The sequence below is a fragment of the Camelus ferus genome, chromosome 3 (genome assembly GCF_009834535.1).
Source record: "Camelus ferus isolate YT-003-E chromosome 3, BCGSAC_Cfer_1.0, whole genome shotgun sequence".
Lineage (NCBI taxonomy): Eukaryota > Metazoa > Chordata > Mammalia > Artiodactyla > Camelidae > Camelus > Camelus ferus.
This window is the reverse complement of record NC_045698.1, coordinates 54,762,333-54,787,102: the sequence shown is the minus strand read 5'-3', so window position 1 is coordinate 54,787,102 and position 24,770 is coordinate 54,762,333. Positions and strand designations below refer to the sequence as shown.

At 36.8% G+C, this 24,770-nt stretch overlaps 1 protein-coding gene across 2 annotated transcripts in view; it reads right to left on the bottom strand.

The window, feature by feature from the left end:
- Positions 1-1,030: 1,030 nt before the first annotated feature.
- The window catches only part of ATP6AP1L (ATPase H+ transporting accessory protein 1 like), a 38,090-nt gene continuing 14,350 nt past the window's right edge, over positions 1,031-24,770 (bottom strand). The window contains exons 4-9 of one of the 2 annotated variants that reach the window (XM_032475471.1): positions 18,420-18,466; positions 18,112-18,170; positions 16,407-16,642; positions 11,183-11,233; positions 6,609-6,837; positions 1,031-2,234 (exon numbers count right to left, since the gene is read on the bottom strand). In XM_032475471.1, coding sequence (XP_032331362.1) covers positions 1,932-2,234; positions 6,609-6,837; positions 11,183-11,233; positions 16,407-16,642; positions 18,112-18,170; positions 18,420-18,466 — 925 coding nt within the window. In that variant the 3' untranslated portion in view covers positions 1,031-1,931. The remainder of the gene's footprint in view (positions 2,235-6,608; positions 6,838-11,182; positions 11,234-16,406; positions 16,643-18,111; positions 18,171-18,419; positions 18,467-24,770) is intronic. The other variant, XM_032475480.1, reaches the window with a different exon arrangement.

Here is a 24,770-nt window from a genome sequence, read left to right as displayed (position 1 = left end):
TACCAGCAAGAAAAACCTAATGGAGTTTGGGAATTCAATATTAAGTTGTCTAAATTCTCCCAAAAGTTACCATTCCGATTTTAAGGTTCTTTTATTTTGATATCAATGTTCCTGTGTACATATAAGACCTGGCAAGGCTGTAGATTTCACCTGCAATGCAGTTTACCAATTTGCATGTTCAGACCTGTGTCTTATTTTCAATTATGCCAGCCCTCTGACAAGAGGTAAGAGATCCTTGTAGATTAGTTATAGAAACTCCCTGGATTTTTTATCATGTCTTGAGCTGTGAATTTAAACTCCTGAGCTATCATTTTCTCTCTGTAAGCCCTCCAGCACAGCTAGAAAAAGCCAACCCAGCTTGAACAATAAATTATGTTGATACTTCATGTACCTGCAGCCTAGCACAGCAGCTATTTATACCACCAACGGACACTCAAAGCAACCACAATGAAAATTTCTTTATGGAATGCAATGGGCTATCAGTTTCCCTTACTCTAATGCTAATAAAGTCCCTTCTGGTTTTAAGCTAAAGAGAGTCAGATAATCAGTCCCAGATTCCCAATTTCTTGAGGGTGTGTTCCCTGCAATCATCTTTATGTACTTAAATTAAGATTCTTAGTTGCATACTAAAGAATCTACTCCAGCTTTTAAAACAGAAAGGAATTCACTGTAGACTATTAGAAGCTTACTGAATTCTGAGACAGCTACAATCTACATTCACAGCCAAGAATAACGCAGCCAAAAGAAATGTCCAACGTGAGACTGTTTTATCAGAAATCCAACAATCATTATCGCTCATACTTGGCATCAAAGATGAGATGAGGCTATAAAACCATCACCACAGCTGCCGAGACGATCCAATTTCTCTGTGCATGACACCCTACCCCACATTGTTCTCAACTGCTTTCTAAGTTTTCTGCATGGTATCTTAATAGAACCTAGGTCATGGGTGAAACCCTAGTTAGGAAAATGCGATAGTTTTTACACATAAGATCTCTTTAACACAGAAGTCATATTAGAGAAGCTTTGGTGAGGATGCAGAGTGAGCCATTCTTCAGTATATTCCAAGAACTGAAAAGGATTATGGGGAAATCCATGGGGAAGAAACTGGTTATATAAGATCAGTGGTGGCTTCAAAATTTATATTAAAGAAGAGTTTATGGGACACTATCTCATTGGAAAGGGGCTTGGAGTGGTATGTGCACAGCAAGCACACTGTTTTTACTTAATTTAGTCGTTTAATTCAAGTGGCACCTATGAAAGCTGATGGAGGTCTAAATCAGACAAATGAGACAAGCTTTGGCACCACAACCAAATGGAAAAGGTAAAATACTGCCAAGACTATCATCACTCCTTCACAGATTGAACTGCGCCACCTATGAATAGCAAAGTAAGTGATAAGGACGTCCTTGAATAAAGTGTCTACCATATTGACAGCAGTCTTCCCTAAAAAGTTCTGTGAAAGGGGGAAAAAAAGACTATTTTTAAAAATAAAATTGGGACATAATTTCTGAAAAATGCTAACTATGTTATATTTTAAATTCTGAACTTCCAGATAACCTAATATTATTTCTATATTTGTCACGTGCAAATTGGCACAGGCAAGGAGGACCAAATGTGTTTTCCCTTATCTATATTGCATCATTCTTTTTTGGGGGGTCTCCTTAACTTGCTATATTCTTTTGCTTTCAAGAACTTTGGGGCAGCAATAACACTGACCTCTGTGGGATTCCTGAGATACCTTTTTCATTGCTCCAAGTCTATCTAAGAAGGCCAGTGGATGCTCCAAGATGTAGTCTTTGCATGCATTTCTTTTAAAAAAAATCAAGCTTTTTGGTGAAAACCTTATATTGCAAGTCAAACAGCAAAGAACAAAAACAGCTGCTTTCAGAGTCTATTGTGGACTTCGTGTGGGAGAGGGACCTGTGCTGTTAAACATAAATCTTGCATATCTGTTGGCTTCTCAGTTCATAGCATTCGGCTCCCTGGCTCCTGAGCAGCTCCTTCTCTTCTGCTGCATCTCGAGCTTTCATCTGGGGGAAGTGGGCCGGAGAGGCGAAGAAATCGTAGTGCCGGTCCAGATACCGCAGGTAGATAAGCATGTGCAGGGCGTACGCCAACACCAGCAGCAGGATCAGAGACATTGCCAGGCCAATCAGAATGGCTGGCGAGAAAGAAGAGGCACAGTCTCGAGCCCTGGCAAATTGTTCCCCCTTGATGGTAAAGCCTTGGATCTGTCAGGAGAAAGGAAAGAGTTGAAGTGATATATTCTTTCCTCCTAAGACCTACTTCCCAGTTGGGCTAGGGGTCCTGGACCCCTAATTAGTCAAATTTAAATACTGGGGCCATATTTTCTGAATAATTTAAACACATTATCTAACAAATATGACTGCGTTTTGGAGGAGAGTGAAATTTAATTTTAAATCAAGACTGAGCCAGAAACTCTGGGATAGATGGTTGTTATAATTAAGAAGCCAGTAAAGTTTTCAAGGCTCTGAAATAAAACCTCTTTTAATCTGAATCTTGGTTCATCTAAAACCACAATGTCTGGTGTCTCCAAAATTTTGTAAGTGTTAATAAAAATTTCACAAAGAATATTAAGTCTCGGTTCCTCTGCCTTTGATTCTGTTGACAGGAAGTAGGTAGGAAGAGTCTTTTAAGAGAAGATATCATGATTCCCAATGACATAAAATACAGATAATAACAAAAGCTAACACTTAATAAAGATTTTTTATGTACTAGACACTGCCTTAACTTGTTTAATACTCACAAGAGCCTTTGAATAAGTTACTACTGTATTCCAATTTATGGATGAGGAAACCGAGACAGAAAAGTTAAGTAATTTGCCCAGAGTCACACAGTATTAAGTGCACTGAAGCTGTAATTCAAACCGGGGCAGTTTGCCTTTAGAGTCACTTTTCAGTACAACTCTGTAACTCTTGGTAATTGTGTCTTTTCTTCCTCCAGTCACTAACCTCTTTATTGGCTGTAACATGCAGACTTAGTACTGCTTTTGGAAGAGCTATATACCCCTTGCAATCTGCCCAGAGAACAGAAAGAAAAGCTCTCTCATATGTGCAAATGAAGTGGTTTAATTACTTGGAACTAGGGGAAGTTCAAATCGACAACTGGCCCCAATATCTAAATACTATCACAATGGAAGAAACAGGGCCTACAGAGTAAAGACTCTAAATGAGATCAATCATTTGTGGGAGGCAGCTCCCACGTTCAGCTGGCTTTTAGAATATAATACTATATAGCATCACCTCAGTCACCTAGCTGCTTTTAGAAGGGTGCATCAGAAAATTGAATTATCCATGAGTGCTTTACCAAAAATTCATTTTTATGACTTAAGTGGGCACTCCAGCATTTTCCCATGCTTAAATGATTGCAGTCACCCATCATACCATAGACCTTAAGAGTCTTGCTCACCCAACTATCTGAGCTCTAGACTGAACCAAAACAACTCCTGAAGGGGACTCCTGGTATGGCTTCTGGGATAGTTGGCCTGCTCACTCTAAAAAGAGGCAAAGTGGCCTTCTCAACGACAAACTCCTCAAAGACAAAAGATGGCCTCACCTGATGCTGCAATTCCAGCCATAGTGAATATCCTCATGTTGACTGCCACTTAATTCTTAAGACTTGATTGAGAACAGTATCTGTGGAGAATACCTGAGAGATATGCTGTCTATCCATGTTCTGGACTAGAGGTTGCAAGCACTCTGTTATCTTCCCCACAGGTAAGTTTTGTTTGGCCCAGATTTCTAAATATCCTGAAAATTTCCTCCAAGAATCCAGATTCCTATCTTCAATTGAAAAGTCAAAAGATCCAGCAATACTGGGCCTGCATTCCTACAAAGCAAAAATATACTCCATGCGATGCCAACTACAACTTTGCCACAGTCCCCAGCTGGCCCACCTGAGGCATCTGAGTTTTATCAGAGGCATCTGAGTTTGCCATGCATGTGACATCACTCTATACTTTATTCCTAGATTAAGCCAGATCAGCGAAGCTGCATACGTGGAATGTAGCCTTTTTTATATATGCCTTAACCTCCATCACCACCACCACTTCTTCCTTGGGCTGGGCTTGCATTCTGCATCTGCCCACATGAAGGGTGTTTTACAAGGTCCACCTCCAACACCCAGTGCTCTGTCCACTGTGAGGCTGCTGTTGAGGATGCTGCACCAAGGATGGATGTGCTCCTCACAAGCACACTTCAGGTAGTCTTGTGAATCCCATGAACATGTAGCAGGTGATTTTTTCTTATGCTGGCTGTTCAAAAGCTTCAGAGCCAAATTACTGTGCTGCTTCTAGCCAGGGCAGACAGATGATCTTGTGGTTTTGTGTACCAACTTCACCAGTGGCTCTAACCGATCTTTTCTTCCTCTGTTTTTCTTAACACCATGTCTATTTTTTTTGTTTTGTTTTACATTTTTCATTGTAAAATATACATAACATAAAATCTACCATCTTAACCATATTTAGGTGTATTAAGTGGCATTAAGTACATTCACATCACTGTGTAGCCGTCAGCACCATCATTCTCCAGAATTGTTTTCATCTTGCAAAACTGAAACTCTGTCTCCATTAAACACTAACTCTCTGTACCCTACTTCCCCCAGCCCACAGCAACCACCATTCTACTTTCTGTCTTCAAATGTGACTACTCTAGTACTTCATAAGCAGAATTATATAAATATTTGTTCTTTTGTGTGTGGTTTATTTCACATAGTAGAATATCCTCAAGGTTCATTCATGTTGTTGGATGTATCTGAAGTTCCTTCCTTTTTAAGGCTAAATAATAGTCCATTACATGTATATGCTAGATTTTGTTTTCCATTCATCCACTGATGGACATTTGGGTTACGTCCATCTTTTGGCTATTGTCAATACTGCTGCCATGAACATAGGTACACAAATATCCATTCAAGTACCTGTTTTCAATTCTTTTAGATATATACTCCCAAATGGAATTGCTGGATCACACAGTAATTCTATGTTTAACTTTCTGAGGAACCGCCATACTGTTTTCCGTAGTGGCTACACCATTTTACATTCCCATCAACAATGTACAAGGGTTCTAATTTCCCTACATCTTTGCCAACAGTTGTTATTTTTGCTTTGGGGGGTTTTTGTTGTTTTTTTTAGTAACCATCATCCTAATGGGTGTGAAATGGTTTACTTATTTTGCAAAATTATTCTTCTTGAAGTATTTCTACATGTCATAGTAAGTCATTCCTGGAACAAGGTGGAGGTATAAATCGGTCAATTCATCTGTTCTAATCAGGTAAGATTATCTGTGAATTATTCCTTCCTTTCATTATTACCTCCTCATTGTCCTTTCTGCCTACTTCTCTTTTTAAAGGGCAAGAGAGAGAAACAGATATAATACATACTTTATAAATATTATATGAATATATATACATTACATATATTGTAAAGTGTCTTTGGAGCCAGACAGTCCATAATTCAAATTCTGCCTCTGCCTCTTTACCAGTTATATCACTGAGCAATTATGTAATCATTAGAGTTTCAGTCATCTCATTTGCAAAACAGGGATAACAGCAGTTATCTTGCAGCATTATGGTAAGTTTTGAAGACAAAGTATGTAAAATAACTACAACAGTGTTGACCCACAAAGAGGACTCGTAAGTATTAGTTACTGTTAATCCATGCCTGACACAATCCTGGGTGTTGCCACATATATTAGGCCATGAATTCTTTACATTTGTAAAGACAGGTCAGAAACTGAGAGGGTGAAGTAATTTGCCCAAGTGGCTGAGAACTAATTCAAAACTATGTCTTTCTAACTCCAAAATGCAAAATTTTTCCCTACTCCAAATTACCCCACCACACTTCTCCAAGCTGAGGGGTGGGGGAGTAAATATGTATTTGTATATGGGAAAGATCAGGAAGTGCCCATAAAAGGAACAGGCAAAACCCTGCCTATTTCAGTGTGTCAGAAGTACAAGTTAAGCTTTTTTCACAGTAAACAGAATAAAGGAAATTGACAAATGTCTCTTAGCCTGAGATTCTGGAGGTGCAAAGGAATCTCTTATGCCTTCATGCCTTTCCCCAAATACCTTCAAGAGGATCTTTGGGATATTTTTGACTCCCTGGCTGACAGTTCCAATCCTATGCTAAACGCCAAAGCTGTCACTCATGCTACAGATGTACTTCTTATCTGCCCTAATAGGATCACTACTCCCTTCCCTGAAGGAAATAAAATAATTGTCCAACAATTCCTCTCCCTAGAAGGGCCTCTCACTCCAGGAAGTGTTAGTCACTGGGCTTCATGCCACAGCTTCACTTCAGCTTAGGTTGCTAGCATTCCTCACTGATTATTATTCGTGACTGGATAAACCTGAATGTAAAAGCAAGTCCTTGGGAAGGGGGTGGGGGGTGGGGAGGTCACTGTGCAGGAAGAGGAAATACTCAATCCTATTCTATTTCATACCTTAGAAGACAAAGGGAAAAAACACCACTATTAGTTTAAAGATCTCCACTCCTCTCTTCTCCTTAAACATCTATGTTTTCAAACAAACACTGAGTTTCTTTGGCTCAAAACACACAGGTACATTAAGCATATGTTTTAGTTTATTACCTGGAAATCAACAAAAGTGACCTCCCACAGGCTTGACATATCATTGGTGTCACTGGGCAACAAAAGGGCATCGTACTGCTGCAGGCTGCTGACACGCTGGCAGTGGTAGGAGTAACTTGACGGAGCATATATGCCAGTTGCATTAAAAGATGCTTGAACTGAATTATTGAAAATAATCTCAACTCGGTGCAAACTAAACCAGCTCTGGATGTAATTGGTAAGGGTGAATCTGAAAATGATTTTAAAACAGTTAATACCCCCCAGAGCACTTTTACATTTGCTGACACAGGACATTGATTATGAACAGTACAATCGCGCCCTCTTTTGTCAGGTAGTAGAACTGGCTCAGAGAAAGGCTTTTACTTTTCTAGTTCTGAACAACAGCCTCCTGATTGGTGAGAATAAAAGTAAATTACAGGGCAGCCCCCAAAAGTGAACAATACAAATTCCTACAAAAGGAAAAACACATAAAGTTTGGAGTTATTTTCTTTTTTAGAATGAAAATAATTTTATTATTGCAAAAAACTGACAAAAACTAAATGGACAATAACATAGAATAAGCTAAATAAATAATGGTCAAAAATAACAGTAATAGCTCTGACTATGAGTCAAGCACCTTTCTATGTTCTTTATGTGTATATTATTTAATCTTCACTACAACACCATGAGATAGATAATACTATTATCCACAGAGGAGTTAAATAAGTAACTTTTGCAAATTTACTCAGGGAGTAACATTGGAGCTGGGCTTCGAATCCAATCTGAGACCAGAGCCCTTATTCTTAGCCATTTTGAAATGGAATATTCTCTAGCAATAAGAAAGTTATAATATGCATGTCATGATAACTTTTTTCATTTAAAAAATGTGTGACTTCACAGAAAAAGATTCTGGAAAGGCAGAGATCAAAATGTTAATAGCAATCACTCACTTTGCTGTATACCTGAAACTAACACAATAATTGTAAATTAAATATACTTCAATTAAAAAAAAAAAAGCAACTGAGATCAGTATAGCTCAGGGTGAAAGCTTGGGTTTTGATCCTGGCTCTGCCTACCTCCAGGCTATGATCCTGCTCCTCTGGGAACAGCATCTTGGTGAGTATAGGGCTGACCCTCTCCCTCCTCAGTGAAGTCTCACAGGTCCTGCCAATCAGTGTATTGCAGCCCTTTAATCACTGTGATTGCTTAGAAAGAGGCATATGCCTCAGGCTGGGTCAGTAAAATGCAATCCTCATGCTTCTGCTACAGCTATCAGGCAACAGAGAGCTCTTTTAAGTGGATAACTGTCAGCTCACAATTGCTGGCCACCATCTTGCCTGCCTAGGAATGAAGTTAACATGAGAACAGCAGAGCCAAGAGATGGAGAAAGATGCTGCCCTGATGAGGCTGGTTAAACACTTTGATTCAGTTGAGCCTGAAGGTGCTGTTTTCAATCCCATTAATCAATCAGTTCCCTTTCGGCTTTGTGCAGCCAAAAGAGTTCTCACGAATACTGCTTTTATTAATCCTATGATAAGTGTTGTTAAACAACCTCTCTAGGCCTTGGTTTCCTCATCTGTAAAATGGGTTATGCTTGTTTAAGTTAAAAGGGCCATGCATGGCGAGTGCCCTGTGTTGTGCCTGGTGTTATAAACATCCGATGTTATCTTGGACACCCCCAGCTCACCCTGGGCACCTAAGTCAGATACTGAAGGTGTTTTCAGGGATGTAGTTGAGCCCGGCCAATCCTGACCACTGCAACAATCCACCAAGAATGCTGAAGGCCAGGATGAAGGGAGTAGATATCTCAGGTCTGAGCTCTGGAGTCAGAGGTTCCAGGGTGAGCAGTGGGAGAGATGAGTCAGTCCCAGAAAGGGAAGGCTGGCTCTTGATTCCCCAGAAATGACTGTCCTTGGGCTCAGGGCTGGGAGAGAGCCTGCCACATTGTCTGCAGCCCTGTTTCAGATTAACAGCCTGAGAATGAGGCAGTTACGACAGGCTCAGTGAGACGGATGCATTGAGGCACCAATGGATCTGCTTGAAAAATCATTCCTGGTGAAAAAACCAGGTTGTTTTTCCAAATAGCTGTCCAGCACATGGGGTCTTTGGCTCTGTGTCTCTGGCCCACTTCGGGACAGCAGAGGCATGCATATGGGCCTGGAGGACATGACACCCTCTGCCCAGGCCTCTTGAACATGCGGCTGGCTCCTGGAGCAGATTCTGAGACAAGGATTTGTGGACAAGTGATTTTTTTAAGAAAAATCCCAGAAGGACAGGGCAGGGAAGATGGGAAATGGGTGGAGGGAGGGGAGAACAAGTAAAGGCATTCATTCAGCAGAGTCCCTGGAGGGAGATTTTGGCTCTGTCCTGCTGGGAGATCTGGAAACACCTCATACCACTGGTCAGGGCTGCACTGGGGGATGTCTGGCCCTCTGGTGGACATGCAGGCAAAGGGTGCTCCAGCAGCCAGCTCCCCTAGCAATCACACAGGTGTCTGACATTGAACAGGGAGAGGGATGGAGGGGTGTGGATGGAGGGTGTGTGCCTACTTCAGTTTCTGCCCTTCCAAGTTGCTCTTTCAAAAGTATACACTGGAAAATTCAGAAATAAAAGGTCGTATGTTATATGATCCCATGTATATGAAATGTCCAGAATAAGCAAATCCATAGAGATAGAAAGCAGACTGGTGGCTGCCAGGGGCTGGGAAGGGGGATGCGGAGTGATTGCTAATGAGTATGTAGTTTCCTTTTGGGGAGATAAAATGTTCTGGAACTACATAAAGGTGATGACTGTACAACACTGTGAATGTAGTAAATGCTATGGAACTGAACACTTTAAAATGGTAACTTTTATGTTATGTAACTTTTACCACAATAAAAAAAGTAAAAATAGGAAAAACAAATGTTAATAGTGATCACCAATAGTGGTTGGATTATGAATGATTTTCATTTTCTTTTTATAGCTCATTATTTTCTGATTTTTCTATTTTCAATGGACATGTATAACCTTGTCTTAGTTTGTGCTCCTAGAGAAACAGACAAGGATGTGAATGCAATTATAATACAATTATTCTGTGGAGGCGATCCCAAATTTATTTGGGAATTTAGTCATTCAAAATACATAGACTGGAGCAAAGAGAAACGACAGAGGATTAGAAGGCAGCCCCAAAGGACACAGTTAAACAAGTTTCCACTGTGAGCAACTGGTGTTTAATGCCCATGAGGAATCCTGGGAGACAAGCAGGACACACACCTCTGAGTTATCTCACCTGAGGGGGAGGGAGCTGGGATATTTATAGACTTCTTTCAGTCACTGGTTGAGAGCTGCTGAGGTAAGGATGGGAGGCAGTGGGCCTTTTAGGCCTGAGAAAGCTTTTAGGTAAAGAAAGGCTGGCAGTTGAGCTGGTGAACTGTAGTGTTCTCAAATGAAAATGCCCAAGGGAATACAGTGTCTGGTGCATAGCTTTATCATCAGAAAAAATAATCATAAAGTTACTTTCCTTTTGGTAAAAAAACAAAAGAGTACTATTTGAATCAAAAATATTCCCCATTCCTATATCAAACAGATATGTATACGTGTTTTGTTACCTTGTGGAATTTAATTTTCCTTATAAAGTTCCTCTGAAAGATGATGGCATGTAAATTCTAAATTACGACCTGTGAAACACTAGTGTCCCATGATACATGGGCAAATGTTCTGTGGCAAGAGCTTTCCAAGGTTAAATGTAGGAAATGCTAAGTTAATCTAAGTCACCAAGTACAGCAATCTTCCTCTTAAGGGCATGTCTTCACAGAAGCTTCAATATACAAATTTATACTATGAATCTCCAAGAGGAGGTATGCAGTCTTTCTCAAACACGTTTGACTACAGGATCCCTTTTCTGGGGAATATTATAAACATTTACATGAGCAGAAGTGTTCCACATAACACAGCTTAGGGAAGACTGCTCTAGCACATCCTGCTGCTTTTTCAAGTAATGCTAAAGACACAGCTACTTATCTCCACTAACTGGTTGGTCCTACAGGAAGGGAAACATTTTTATAAGAAAAAAAATTTTAATGCCTTCAAATTGCCCCCTACCTCCAGAGCAGTTCCTAACTGCTTGGATAAACCACCGCAGGCAGATGCATTATTCCATACATAAACACAGAAAAATGTAGGCCTATGCTGATTGTCTGCTGGGGAACTCTGCTAATAGAGAATTTTTCATTATTGTTAAATAATACGTGTGACTCAGTTTTAAGGAGCTATATATAGAAAATAATTTCAAACTAGAGCCCAACTTTAGAGCTTTAAATATATGTTATTCTTTGCTCAGAGGAAAAGGGTATCACATTCCTAGGTTCATGTGTTTTCTAGGTCCCTAATGGAAGAAGGATAAAGTATAGATGCTTTGAAACTAAAGAAAGTATTACTATAGGATCCCGTCATAACACCACTGACTCGTCAGTGTAATTACATATGTGTGGCATTTCACATGCCACAGTGCTTGTCACATAGCAGGCCCTTGATACCTACCTGTTGAATTAATAAATTATATGGAGTTAATCTGAAGTGCTAAACCTATGATATTCCAAAATGATATCCATACTTACCTTATATCAAGACCTTTGGGATTTCCAGCATCACCAAACTTGAGAGACAACCTAAGAAAACAGAAACACAGTCCATCAAAGTAGAAATAACCCTTACTCCACACTATATTCAAAAATTATCTCCAAATGGATCACAGGCCTAAATGTAACAACTAAAACTATAAGATACATATAAGAAACATAAAAGAACATTTCTGAAATCTTGGGGTATGCAACAGTTTCTTGAAAAAATATAAAACCATGAACTATAAAAGAAAAAAACTGATAAATTGGACTTTATTAAATTCAAAAATGTTTGCTCTTCAAAAGATACTGTTAAGAAAAAAAAAGCAAACCACAGAATGTGAGAAAATATTCACAACACACATACACAAAGAACTTGTATCTGAAATACAGCAAATAACACTAACAGCTCAATTATAAGGAGACAATCCAGCTTCAAAATGCTCAAAAGACAATGCACTTCACAAAGGAAGATATACAAATATCTAATAAGTACATGAAGAGATGTCAACATCATTAGTCATTGGGAAAATATAAAATAAAACCACAATACAATACCATGGTAATCAGAATGTTTTAACAACTTTTTAAAAAACTACTCTTAAGCCTTTAACATCTACATTTATTCACATTTTTCTAAATGTTAACACAAGATTTCCTAGAGCAGAGACAGATCATTACTAACCCAGAGCAATAACCATATTGGTTCTCTTTTTAGCCTGCTTCTTCCTCCTGGGCAATATGATGAGAGCCAGATGTCATCCTGTACATACAGAGATTTATAGCATAGGTGAAGAACACTAAAATTGTGACTGTAGGAGTTTATACAGAAGAGAGGCAGGGGTCCTCCTTAACCTCCTAAGAGAGGGAGATAAACATTTGCTTTCTTAGTGTCAAACATTTTCTTTGGGAAATAAAAGTATATGACTTTTATTAACCTTTGGATGGGAGCAAACAGCTCACCATGAAGGAGACAAATGGCTGCATGTCTAACACCCATGTATGTAAATAAATGTCTCCAAAGGGGAGATAAAAAGCCTCTCTGGGTTCTAAGCCCTGGAATATCTCGATGGTCCTGAGCACATAATCACGTTCCTCTGAGGAGGTACATCTCTTACTAACTCCAAGACTTATCTTTTAACCGAGATCCTGAAAAAATTTGTTCAGAAATTACTAACCATACAAAAACATAAAAATACTTTCTCTATAATCCCATACTGACCATACCAATTGTTGGTAAGGATGTGAAGCAGCTGGAACTCTCATACAATGCTGGTGGATAAATGCTACAATGATTAAAAAAACCAGCTTGGCAGTTTCTTAAAAAGCTAAACCTACACATACCATATGATGCAGCCATTCCACTTCTAGGTATTTAAGAGAAAAGAAAATATATGTTCCTACAAAGACTCGTACATGAATGTTTATAGCAACTTTATTTAGAAAGTTACTAAAAACTGAGGGAAAAACAAATGTCCACCAAGAGGTGGATAGATAAATAAGTTATGGTATATCCATACAAAGGAGTACTTACTACTGAACAATAAAAAGGAACATACCTTTGATACATGCAATAACGTAGAAAAATATCAAAATCATTATGTTAAGTGAAAAAAGCCAGACTAAAAAGAGTGTACACTATACGATTATTTACATAAAATTCTAGAAAATGCAAACTAATCTATAATGATAGAAAGTGAACAGTGGTTACCTGGAGAAGTGGGAATGGCAGAGAGACAGATTACAAAGGAGCACAAGGAAACTTCTGAGTATGATGAAAATATTTGCTGTCTTGATTGTGGTGATGGTTTCAAACATATGTCAAAACTGACCAAAACTGTACACTTTAAATATGTGCAGTTTAGCATATTCCATTTAAATTTCAATAGGTTGAAAATAAGAATTATAAAAAGCTAAATAAACAACTAAAATGGGAATATGTGAGAAATTAAATATATAAAGGATGGCACTGATGTGACATTATAATGTCTAGAAATTATAACACCTCAATATACATTATAAAACCAAAAAAAAGCAGAAGTAGATGGTTATAAAACGTCCAATTACACACTTAAAAAAAAATCACACAAATATAATCTCATTAATTTGGTACCACTTATCCAAAAATAGAAATGTCAGTGACTGAGCTGAAGTTTATCTTCATACTACATATAGAGAAAAGGGAAGGGGTATTTATAAAACACCATATTAATAAGATCGCTAAAAGAAATATCTTTATTTCTTAACATCGTAAGCTTAGACACATTAGAAGCACTCATTTACAAACACTTCATAAGCTAATTTACTCAGTAAAGCAGTCTTCAAGAGGATTTTTCTCTAACAATATTCTGATAATCTGTTACAAATTACTGAAAATACTTTAAAGAAATGAAATGCATTTCTTGGATTGTACTTTATAAATTTGACTAGCCACTTATTCTAACAGAAATTTCTCCAGTTCTCCCAAGGAATCAGAATAGTATAGTTATCCACAAACTGGCTCTCCAGCTAACGAAGTTAAGTTCAAAGCAAAGCCATGCTGAGCCCACCAGAATCTCTGATGGAGCAGCTCAACAGCCTCTATGCTTCTGATGCCCCCAGAGATTTCTCCAGCAGCCCTGGTTTCAGTGAAAGCTGTTAACGTGCTCTGTTGCAGAGCAAAGAACACGAGGTCCGATTTCAACAAAGCAAATTCAGCACTCAGTGAAAATCTATGCCAAGCACTGCACCATAACCTGGGAACATGAAAGGGAAATACAACCTAGGGAGTCCTTCAAAAAAAAAAAAGCTCCTTTTACTCTTCCAAGGGCCCTACCCTCCCATATTTAAAACAGATTCTCAATTCGTCAGACTATAATTGTCTAAATTCAAAATACACACAGATGCTGGGATTATGCTCTATTTGTAGGGCTTTCACTATTTAAAAAGACTTTCATAGCAAATCTGTCTGCCAACAATTTGCCTTTCCCTGAACATTTTGTTTCTAAGGACTAAAATATGGTCATCTTTTTTTAATCTGTGTTTTTGACCTTACATGGTTATGTCTTTGCTTGGGTTTGTTCTTTCCACAACTCCCTTTCTGGTTCTTGAATATAAGATTTCCTTGCCAGCCCAGCAAAGGCATCTCACTAATCTATGCAACTCACAGGAATCAGGAACAGTCTCAGTAGCTGGTCCCTGAGGCCCTTACAACCTGGGAAGCCTCCCACCCACGCCCTTGCATGGGCTCTCCAGGAGGCCTGCACACTCGCCTGAGCAGGACTCCAAAAGGTGGATGATGCACACTTGGGAGTCACCCACTAAAATTCATGGGCAGTGACAGAAAAACAGTCAGGTCTCACCCAATCATTAATTTGTGTATTGTGAAAACAAAGGCCCCTAGGCCTCTCCAACAAGTAACCAGACACTATTTTATCCTAATTATTACTAGTATCTTAGGAAGATAATACTAGTACTTTGAGTAGTACTTGACAAAGTTCTCACGCATACATTTCCTCATTTGTTTTCACACCCCTATGAGACAGGGCCGAGAGAGAGGAGGTAAGATGGCATTGTTAAAGACGTTTTAGACCCCAGCTCTATTACCATACAAGCTATACAATCTTAGATCTTCCTAACCTGTGAGCTTTGATTTTCTCACCTGAAACACAGATGACAACTGTAACTCTGACTCAAGGACTTGTTTGCAATAGCATTGTGCAGAATAACAGATAACTACCTGCGAAGTCCTCACAAGGTGCCCGGCTGATACCAAGTGCTCAAGCCCTGTTGGTCGCAAGTGACAGATGCCATCACCTCCGTCTCACAGATGATGGTCCTACAGCGGCTCCTGTTTGTCAATTCACAGAGCTCATTGGGAGAACTGGGCCTATAAGATAAGTTTTCATCTTTTCTGTCTCTAGGTTCCCAGAGATAATTAAGGTTTCTAAAGCCCAGCAAAAAGCTGTGGTGCCCTGATCTTCCCCACAAATACCCTGGAGTCAGGATAAATGGAATCAAGGAAGGCCAGTCAGCCATGGACAGGCAAGATGATCTCCAGGTAATCTCTCTCCCTGCAGCTGACCACAAATAAAGAGCCCTGTAGGTAATTAATTAGAGCCTGAGGAAAAAGTCCTGAGCTCTCAGCAGTGCTGGAGTCTTTTTGATAGGCGTGCTGTAACAGAAAAAACAAATCTGGGAGGACTCTAATGCTTAGGCTTACAATTTCCTAGTTCCCTAATAAGAGATAGTCATTCTAAATAGCAAGATACTTACTAAGACTTGTAATATAACTTGTAAGTGTATATTAATACAATCTATTTTTATCCATCATCAAGAATTTTTAAATGAGAAGTTCAGGAATAAAAATGTGTTTCCACCAAAGGATATAAGAATACAGAGAAACAAACACACAGTATGTTATGGTTTATGCAAAGCATTCTGCCCATCTAAACCAGGCCAAAACAAATGCAGAGAATTTTCCAAAAGCCTCCATTATACCAACAAATGTTTAAAGCAATGAGGTTTATAGAAAGCAAGTGGGATGTGCCAGGCTTCCTCCCCCTGGACCAAAACAAATACAAGCAAAAAATACTTGCCTAGATGACTGAAAAGCAGAGAAAGGCACTGCAAACTGACTTCCTCTTCAAAAGGGGTATTTGTTTAATCTGCTATCTCAAATATAATTATTCTAATCATTTTTAAATACCCTAAAGAACTCTCTGAAATCTGGCCAAAGGTACCCTTGCACATTTGCAAACAGGCAATGTTCCACAACTTTAGAACACTTCCTATAATCAAACATCTGACCTGGCTAGAGTCAGTTTTCTCAGTTTCACCTACTAGAATATTTATGACTCTGATCATTGACATGTAATTTCCTCCTTGCTGAGACAAATGTAGTTTGATACTTCACATTTGGAGTTGATATCAAGCCTGGAATCCTTTCTCTTTTTCAGAATGAGTTTGGGAACCCTCATTTTCAGAACTCTGATTTTCCATAAGGTATTATAACAATTAGCTAAAGTGTTCAGAAGAAAATTGCTGGGAAAACTAAGAAATTAAAAAAAATTAATTTCTGACTTATTCTTTCACTTGACATTAAATATTTCCTCAGAAATGCATGTCAGGGTCATGTACAAAGAAGCCTACTTCTATTTTCTGAAATGACAGAAGACTGGACCACCCAGTTAACAGGCTACACTCACCCTAAAGGCTTGCTCCAGTAAAGGGGTCAACTTACATGGCACTTTCTTCACTGCAATTTGAATTGCCAGCATCCACTGTTGCCTTCTGGCCAAAAGCTTCTTCTGTAAGGTCCAGCCAGGTCTGATTCTTAAATTTAATTGTTATTCTTTTCGCCCAGAAGAGAATGCAGGGAATTCCATCCATGGAGATATTAACCGGGTTATAATAACTGAATGCATTCCAAGGTTCTTTTTCTAAATGTCTTTGTCTGCTCAGACTGTAGTTGAGAGCCTAATTAAACCAAATAAACAAAATTTAAGATACAAATTTGTTTCTATGGTACAAAAGGTTTCTTGGAAGGAAAAGAGCCAATTCAAATCCTGTTGGAACTCTGTTAGCTTGAGAGTCTACGCTCTTGTGGGGAAAAGGAGATGGGTGGACCTGATCCTAACAAGCCTAAAAATGATAGGTATACCTGAAAGGTACATTAGCCCCATTCCACAAAGCACTAGAAACGGAAATGATGAAATTATAAAAACAAACAAAAAACCAGCTTTGAAAGTGATAACATTAGCAATAATGACTTTAAAAAGTCATCAGTCACCATGTAGGGGGAGGAAAAGGGAATAAATAGGTGGAGGGCAGTAGATATTTAGCCATGAAACTATTATTCTGTGTGATACTGTAATAGTAGATAGGTATCATTATACATTTGTTAAAACCCATACAGCGCAAAGAGTGAATCCTAATACAAAACATGGACTTAGTTAATAATGTATCAATAGTGGATCATCAGTTTTAACAAATGTACCACACTAATGCAAAATTTTAAGTATAGGGGAAATTGGGTGTGTGGGTAGACTGAGAAGGTATATGGGAACCTTTTGTACTTTTGTTCAATTTTTTCTGTAAACCTAAAACTACTAAAAAAAAAAGTCTATTTTTTTTAAAATTCACCATGCCATGAAACTAATGGCAGTAATCTTTTCAAAAAACAATATCATAGGAACCCAAATAATTCAAAACTTTAAGTTAAGAAATTAACATGTTGAAGAAAACAAGAGGTTTCTAGAAATCAAGCATAATTCTCCAGACCATTAATGTCTAATAGGACATTCTGGGGCATTGACTATTATGCACTGGAAATGTAGCCAGGACAACTGAGGAGCTTAATTTTTAATTTTACTTAACATTATTCAGTTTGAATTTAAATTTAAGTAGCTGCATGTGGCTAGAGTCTACTGTCTTAGACAGAGCAACTCCGGACCACTTAATATACATAAACTAGCAAGGTATTCTAACCTTGTTCTACATCTTATGAAACTTTTGTAGATTACCAGGAAGCACAAGACAGTGCACCTCAGTACATCAGTCTGGAGTCACAAAAGCAGGTCTCTATCTGAAAGATCTACTTACCTAGATCAACTATTTCACACCAATTACTCTAGTCTAAGTACAGATAAAAGAGAAATTAAACAGGCAGCAGCAACCCAAGTTTACCAGTAACCAGAGATAAACAGTTACTATTCTGAAAGTAACAAAAGTAAAACTGAATATTGTAATGAAATATGAGAGCAAATGAAACTTCAATCTTTCTCAACTATAACATTACCATAATACATTTCCCCACCCAAAGTTCAAGTAAAAATGTTGGTTATTAATAGAATTATTATTTATATTTTCATAGTGGCTCTGATCTAATTGAAATGTGTTTACATTTTTTTTTAAAGATACAATCTAGTTTCCTAACATGTCCATACCTGTGTGACTGGTATTGTGAAATTCTGCATTGGCTTTGTATCTCGATTATTCTGCTGATCTGTCAAATAAAATGATATGAGTACAAAGGGTAAATGTCATTGATTTATTAAAGTAATTGAGTGACAAGAATATGCTAAAGACTGTGAAATGTACCAGGTTTGAGTCTCTTTTGGTTCATGATTTAGAATACACTAGTTTAAGAGATTTTCACATGAGAGACTCCTGATGCAAGTACCGGCGTTCAGGGAAGTCCATCACAGACAAAACCCTTCCTCAACGCCCCCATAAGGACAATTACAGGTCTTACCGCTCTTTATAACCACTTCTTTATTTGAAGATGTTCGAGAGCTGAAACTAGAAAAAACAAAAATAAGATGCTAAACAAATATCTACATTTTAGATATTACATGAAATTTTAAGGAGAATATTTTGGTTTATTACATCTCAGAATAGAGGAGCAGAATCTTAGCCTGTCAAAACTGTACACTTTTGAGTATGAATTTCTGATTTAAAAAGTAATACTATATCTGTTCTTCAAAGAAAACAAGGAAAAGACTGAACATTTTAAAGAAGAACAAAATTTTAAGTATCGACCCTAATCTTTATTCACTGAATAGTCTACTATGTTCCAAGCAGTGTGCTAGACGCTGAGGTTTAACAAAAAATAAATAATAACCAAATAAATCAAATAACCAAATAATAAAACATAATAAAATATTTTACAGTGTAATTTTATACATTATATTGTTAGCATATTAAAGTGAAAATATCCAATGCTTTTTATTAAAAAAATACACTATTCAAAAAGATATTTCTGAAAATTATGAGGATATAAATTATAATATATGTCCTTTCAGCATTTCACTACATACTCATACACACCCTACACATATATAATTTATATTTTATATTATTTAAAATCAGATTTTTGTAAACATCCTGTTTTAAAGCCTGCAATTTTTTCACTTAAAAATATATCACACATGTTTTCCCATCTTATTACATATTTTTCTGTATTTTTAATTCCATGTGGTATTACATCATACAAATTTATTTAACTGAATACCTATTAAGTATTTAAGTTATTTCCAATTAATAAACAATACTACATTGAACACTGTCATGGATTATTTATTCATACCCCTGAGAAGTTCCTTAAGATAAATTTCTAGAAGTGAAATTGCTAAGTTAGAACATAGATACATCTTTTCATCATGGAATATTACAAACACACAAATTTAAACAGAAAAGCATAAGACCCCTCCCCCTCCTTCAATCACCTGTACCCATCATCCAGCTTCAGTAATTATCAAGCCATAACTAATCTTGTGTTACCTGCTTATCCACCCACTTCCCATCTCTGGTATTACTTTGAAGAAAATATCAGAAATTGTATCATTTAAGTATGTATTTCTAAAGAATAAAGACTTTTTAAAATAACAGCCCAATTACATTTGGAAAATATAATTCTCTAACATTACATACCATGTCAGTCTAAATCTTCAATTGTGTCATGTCATAAAAATGTTCAGTTTGTTGCATATTTTAAATTTTTCTTAGGTTGTACCTGTAATATATGAGACTCCTATCCAAGACCTATATGTATGACTATTATATAAACTCTTAACATTTTTGTAATTAGAGAAATACATGTATTACATATCATTATACACAAAACATAATTTTAGCTACAGAGTTACTAAATATATATTATAGTGAATTGTTTTAGAATTAATTATATGGAATCATTACAAATTAAATGCACCATTTTCTTCATAATACATTCTCTAATATCTAATGAGAATTTCTGAAGATGATAAATTGATAACTATAATGTCTACTAGATGCTATTAATAAATTCCAATATACCTGCAATTATTTTTTCACTTTATCAGCTCTACTGAGGTGTAAGTTAAGTACAATAAGCTGCATGAATTCATTCAATGTATACAATATGATGGGTTTGGGCATATGCATATATCCATGACACACTGCCACAATAAAGATGCAGAATATTTACATCCCACAGAAGTTTCCCCATGCACTTCTGCAGTGGAGAGATGTTTCCCCTACCTCAGCCACAGGCAAGTACAGACTAACTTTCTGTCACTTTAGATTAGTTTGAATTTTCTTGAGTTATAAATAGAATCATGTAACATATATTCTTTAGTACTTGGCTTCTTTCAGTTTTATGACTGACACTTACTGATGTTGTTACATGTATCAATATTTTATTGCATTTTATTATTGAGAAATATTTCATTGTATGGATATGTCACATTTTGTTTACGCACTCACTGACGGACTTTTATGATGTTTCTAGTTTGGGGCAGCTACAAATAAAGATACAAAAACATTCATGTACAGGGTTTGTGGTGGAATATGTATTTTCACTTTCTTAATGGTGACTTTAAAAAAGCAAAAGCTTTAATTTTCAAAAGTCTAATGAATTTTTTTCTTTTATTGTCTATTTTTTGTATCTAAAAGAAATATTTCCTAACTTAAGGTCATGAAGAGTTTCTCTTGTGTTTTATCTAGAAGCTTGAAAATTTCAGCTTTTACATTTAGCACTTTGATGATCCATTCTGAGTTGATATTTGTGAGATAAGGTATTTGTAGCATTTTGACGCCTGGGATAAAGAAAATGCCCTAAAAGTTTCCAGAAATTAAAAAAACAAGACTCACGCAAGGATTCAAAAAATGTCTCTCTCACATCCTTTCCAAAGCTAATGGAGGATACGTTCCAGCCAAGTAAGGGAGAAAATCAAGAAAGAGGAAAGCACGGGCATCAAAACAACAACAACAACAACAACAACAAAAACAACAAAAACAGTGGATCAAATTCAGAAGAGTGACAAAGAGAAACCTAAAGATGACTATTGTACATCACACCTAGAGAGAATTAACCCAGACTGGAGCAAGAGGACAAAAGGGCTCTAAAGAAGGAAGACATAGAGGGAGATCCCCAGGTGAAAGGACGACTTGAGAGACTATGCTATGTGTTAAATACTTTGTTGATAATAACAGGAAGCTGTTACACAGTCTAAAATATATAAATTGAGAAATCGTCTAGCATATTATTTACACGCTATTTGCAGCAACATGGAAGTCCCTGGATAATGTCATTTTAAGTGAAGTAAGTCAGAAAAAGAAAGAAAAATACCATATGAGATCGCTCATATGTGGAATCTAAAAAAAAAGAAAGAAAGAAAGAAAAAGGCAAATGAACATAAATACAAAACAGAAACAGACTCACAGACATAGACTACAAACTTGTGGTTGCCAAGGGGGAAAGGGGTGGGAAGGAAAAGACTGTGAGTTCGAAATTTGTAGATACTGACAGGCATATGTAGAATAGATAAACAAGATTACACTGTATGGCACAGGGAAATATATACAAGATCTTGTGGTAGCTCACAGTTAAAAAGAATGCAACAATGAATATATGTATGTTCATGTATAACTGAAAAATTGTGCTCTACACTGGAAATTGACACAACATTGTAAACTGACTATAACTCAATAAAAAAAAAATGAAAAAAAAATATTGTGACAGTGGTGGATTGTATGATTGTTCCCTGCCTTTGGCCATGTTCCTTGCAGTATCTTCCTGTAAGTGGAGAACATTTTCTGCCCCAGAAGAGTTTCAAGCTTTCTAATAATATCACTATACACAAATCAATTTTTTAATTTCTTTCATTTGAACTTCATCTTTCCAAAAATCATAATTCATGATACAGGGTTAAATATTCAATTTTAAAAAGTCTTAATGAACAAAAACAAAATTATGAGATATATTTTACCTAAATAGGATAAAAATATATCAAGTCATTTGGAAATATCTAGTTAGCAGAGGAATTTAATATATGTTTATTGAATAAAAGCACATGAATAAATGAATGAGTTTTCATATTGTTAACATGCTTGGCTTGAGATTCTGCTCTACTAATTAAAATTTTTCATGTGTTCATTAATGAAAAGCTTTTGGACAACAACATAGGCTTATTTTCATTTCAGTGAATGTATGGACTTATGATAATGCTGCTATACTTTTTAAAATAAACTGTAATTTAAATAGGTCTTGCCCCCACCCATAAGTCTGAACTAATGAGGTTTTAAGGGAAGCTATAATCTCAATCAAAGACAAAACACTATACATACTGACTTTCACATCACTATATAACCTCTGAACTGAAATAAAGCTAAAGAATGATCCGGTTAAACTTATCTTGCAAATAAACTAAGAAATAGTAATTTTTAATTAAAAAAAAAAAAAAGTAAACCTACACTAGCAGTAGAATATTCATTTCCAGTGAAAGGAAAACATGAAAAATAATCAGGAGCCACAGGCTTGCGGTGGCTGGTACCATATTTTTGATGTACCAAGTATTCCATCATGAGTCTCATAAGTACTCCTTTATGATGATGAAGGTAAAGTAACTGCTTCATGGTTCTGCTCAGGATAAAGACCACATTTTCACCATGGCCTACAAGGTGCTGAAGGACCTTGACCTGATAGCTGTGCTCAACTCATTTCACCTCCTCCCCTCTGCTCCAGCTAAACTAGCGTTCTTTAGTTCCGTTCCCTGAATGTTTCATGTTCCCCTCCTTCCTCAGAAGAATTTTAGCACCTGCTGTTCTCTCCACCTGGAATATTCCTTCTTGCCCTTCCCCCCACCTTCCTGTCATGTCCTCCATACCCTCCAGATCACAGCTCAAATACCACTTCCTCGGAACACTGTCCCTAACTTTTCAGACTAGTTCAGATCCCCCTATTCTATGTGTTCATAGTCTCCCATACTTTTCTTTCAAAGCACATTTCAGTTTATTTGTAATAAGATCATTCATTTGATTTATGAGCACTTCCACTCTAGACTTAAAGGTTCATGAGGGCAGAGACTATATCTGCATTGCTCACCACTGTATACCCAACACCTAGCACAGTGCCTATTTAAAAGTATCAAGTATTAAAAACATATGTGTTATATGCATAAATGAACTAACAATTTAATGAATGAACAAACTCTGAAAGGGCAGTGGGAAATGGGAGCTCACAGGGGATGCTATGAGAGAGGGAAAAGATTTCTTTTTTGTCTAAGTATAAACCCAATTTGAGGAAGGAACATGTAAAGGAAGAGTGATGACCAAAACTTGGTCTAAGCTTAGGATACACATATTAGGCTTAAAATACAATCATCCTTCCTAGAGACTTAAGAACTCTGAATTGCTCATAGAGTTAAAAGATATTTTAAATTTCAGATCCATGATTTGAAAGAGCATTTACAAAATGGCAACAGTTGTTTCCTCCATAATGAATTAATATGCCATATTATTAGATCCAAATGGTCATTGATTTACATGACTTCTAGGGGTCCCTTCTGAAGCTAAAATTATTTAAACCCATTAATCTTGCCTCAGAAACAGAACTGGGATTTCTTAGTTCTTGGTGTACATTTTACCAGTGAAATACACAAATGAGTCATTTCTGTATAAACCAGGTGAGGAAACATTACTAAGCTTTAACTACTTTAAGGAGTATAGGTCACCTATTACTTGAAAGTCAACGTGCAAGAAAGCACTAATTGACATGGAAACAATGGGAGAAAACAAATGAAAAATAACTCATGTACTTGTTGTTTTTATCAGCTGGTGACTTAAGAATTCCTTAACATAAGTTTTGGCAGATTGTCCTGCTTGCCACCATCCTTTGTGTTCATACTAAATCCCCTGACGGATTTGTTGAGATGGTACATCTGAGTAATTGCAAGATATAACATAAGTTGACTGATATTCAGATTTTGAATATTCTTCCTCATAGAGAAATCTTTGTATGTTCCTTTATATAGTATGGAAAAAAGCCAAAAGGACAAAGGAAATAGAAGTAGAAATTTTGCTTGTTAGCTTTAAATAGCATATACTCCACACAATTACCATCTTCTACCAGTTAAAATAATTTAACATCTTTTCTTTGGGGGACAGGTTATATATTTTTGAGGCTTTTAAATTTTTCCTTTACTCTCCTCTCACGTACTAATGGCAGGAGAAACAGAAATTAATGCTTACCTATAAGTATAAAAGAAACATGAATGCTGATTTGAGTCATTTTCTCATAGAGATATACTTTGATACAAAATACAAATGTTTCTTGGATAGTTTGAAGAAATAAATAGCTCTTCCCTCTTTTAACAGAGATTGTATTTTTATCTCTTATTTACAAACCCTAGTTGAATGATTTTAGTAGCTACCAAATGATCTAACCTAGAAAATTCATTTTGAACTGTTAACAAATATAGCTGTGAAAACAATATAAAGAAATTACAGAGCCACCTAATTTCACACTTACACTGAAATTCACAGGTGCATTGCATTAAAAGATGTGCAGTTACTCACCTTACATTTTTCCTGGCAAGTATCTGATCCAAAGTTAGTGAAAATATCATACAGAAAGAAATTAGTGAAAAACTAAGCACGATTTTTCTTCCCATCAAGAAATAATCAGTTTCTTCAAACTAGGCACATCTGTTAATTCATAAATGCGAAAAGAGCAGAGGCAGTTCTTTTTATGCCTTGTGATTGACAATACATTCAACCAATAAAAAGAGAGCTTTCCCAGGACGTATTATGTGGGGAGGAGGATGGAAGGAGGGGTCTGATACTG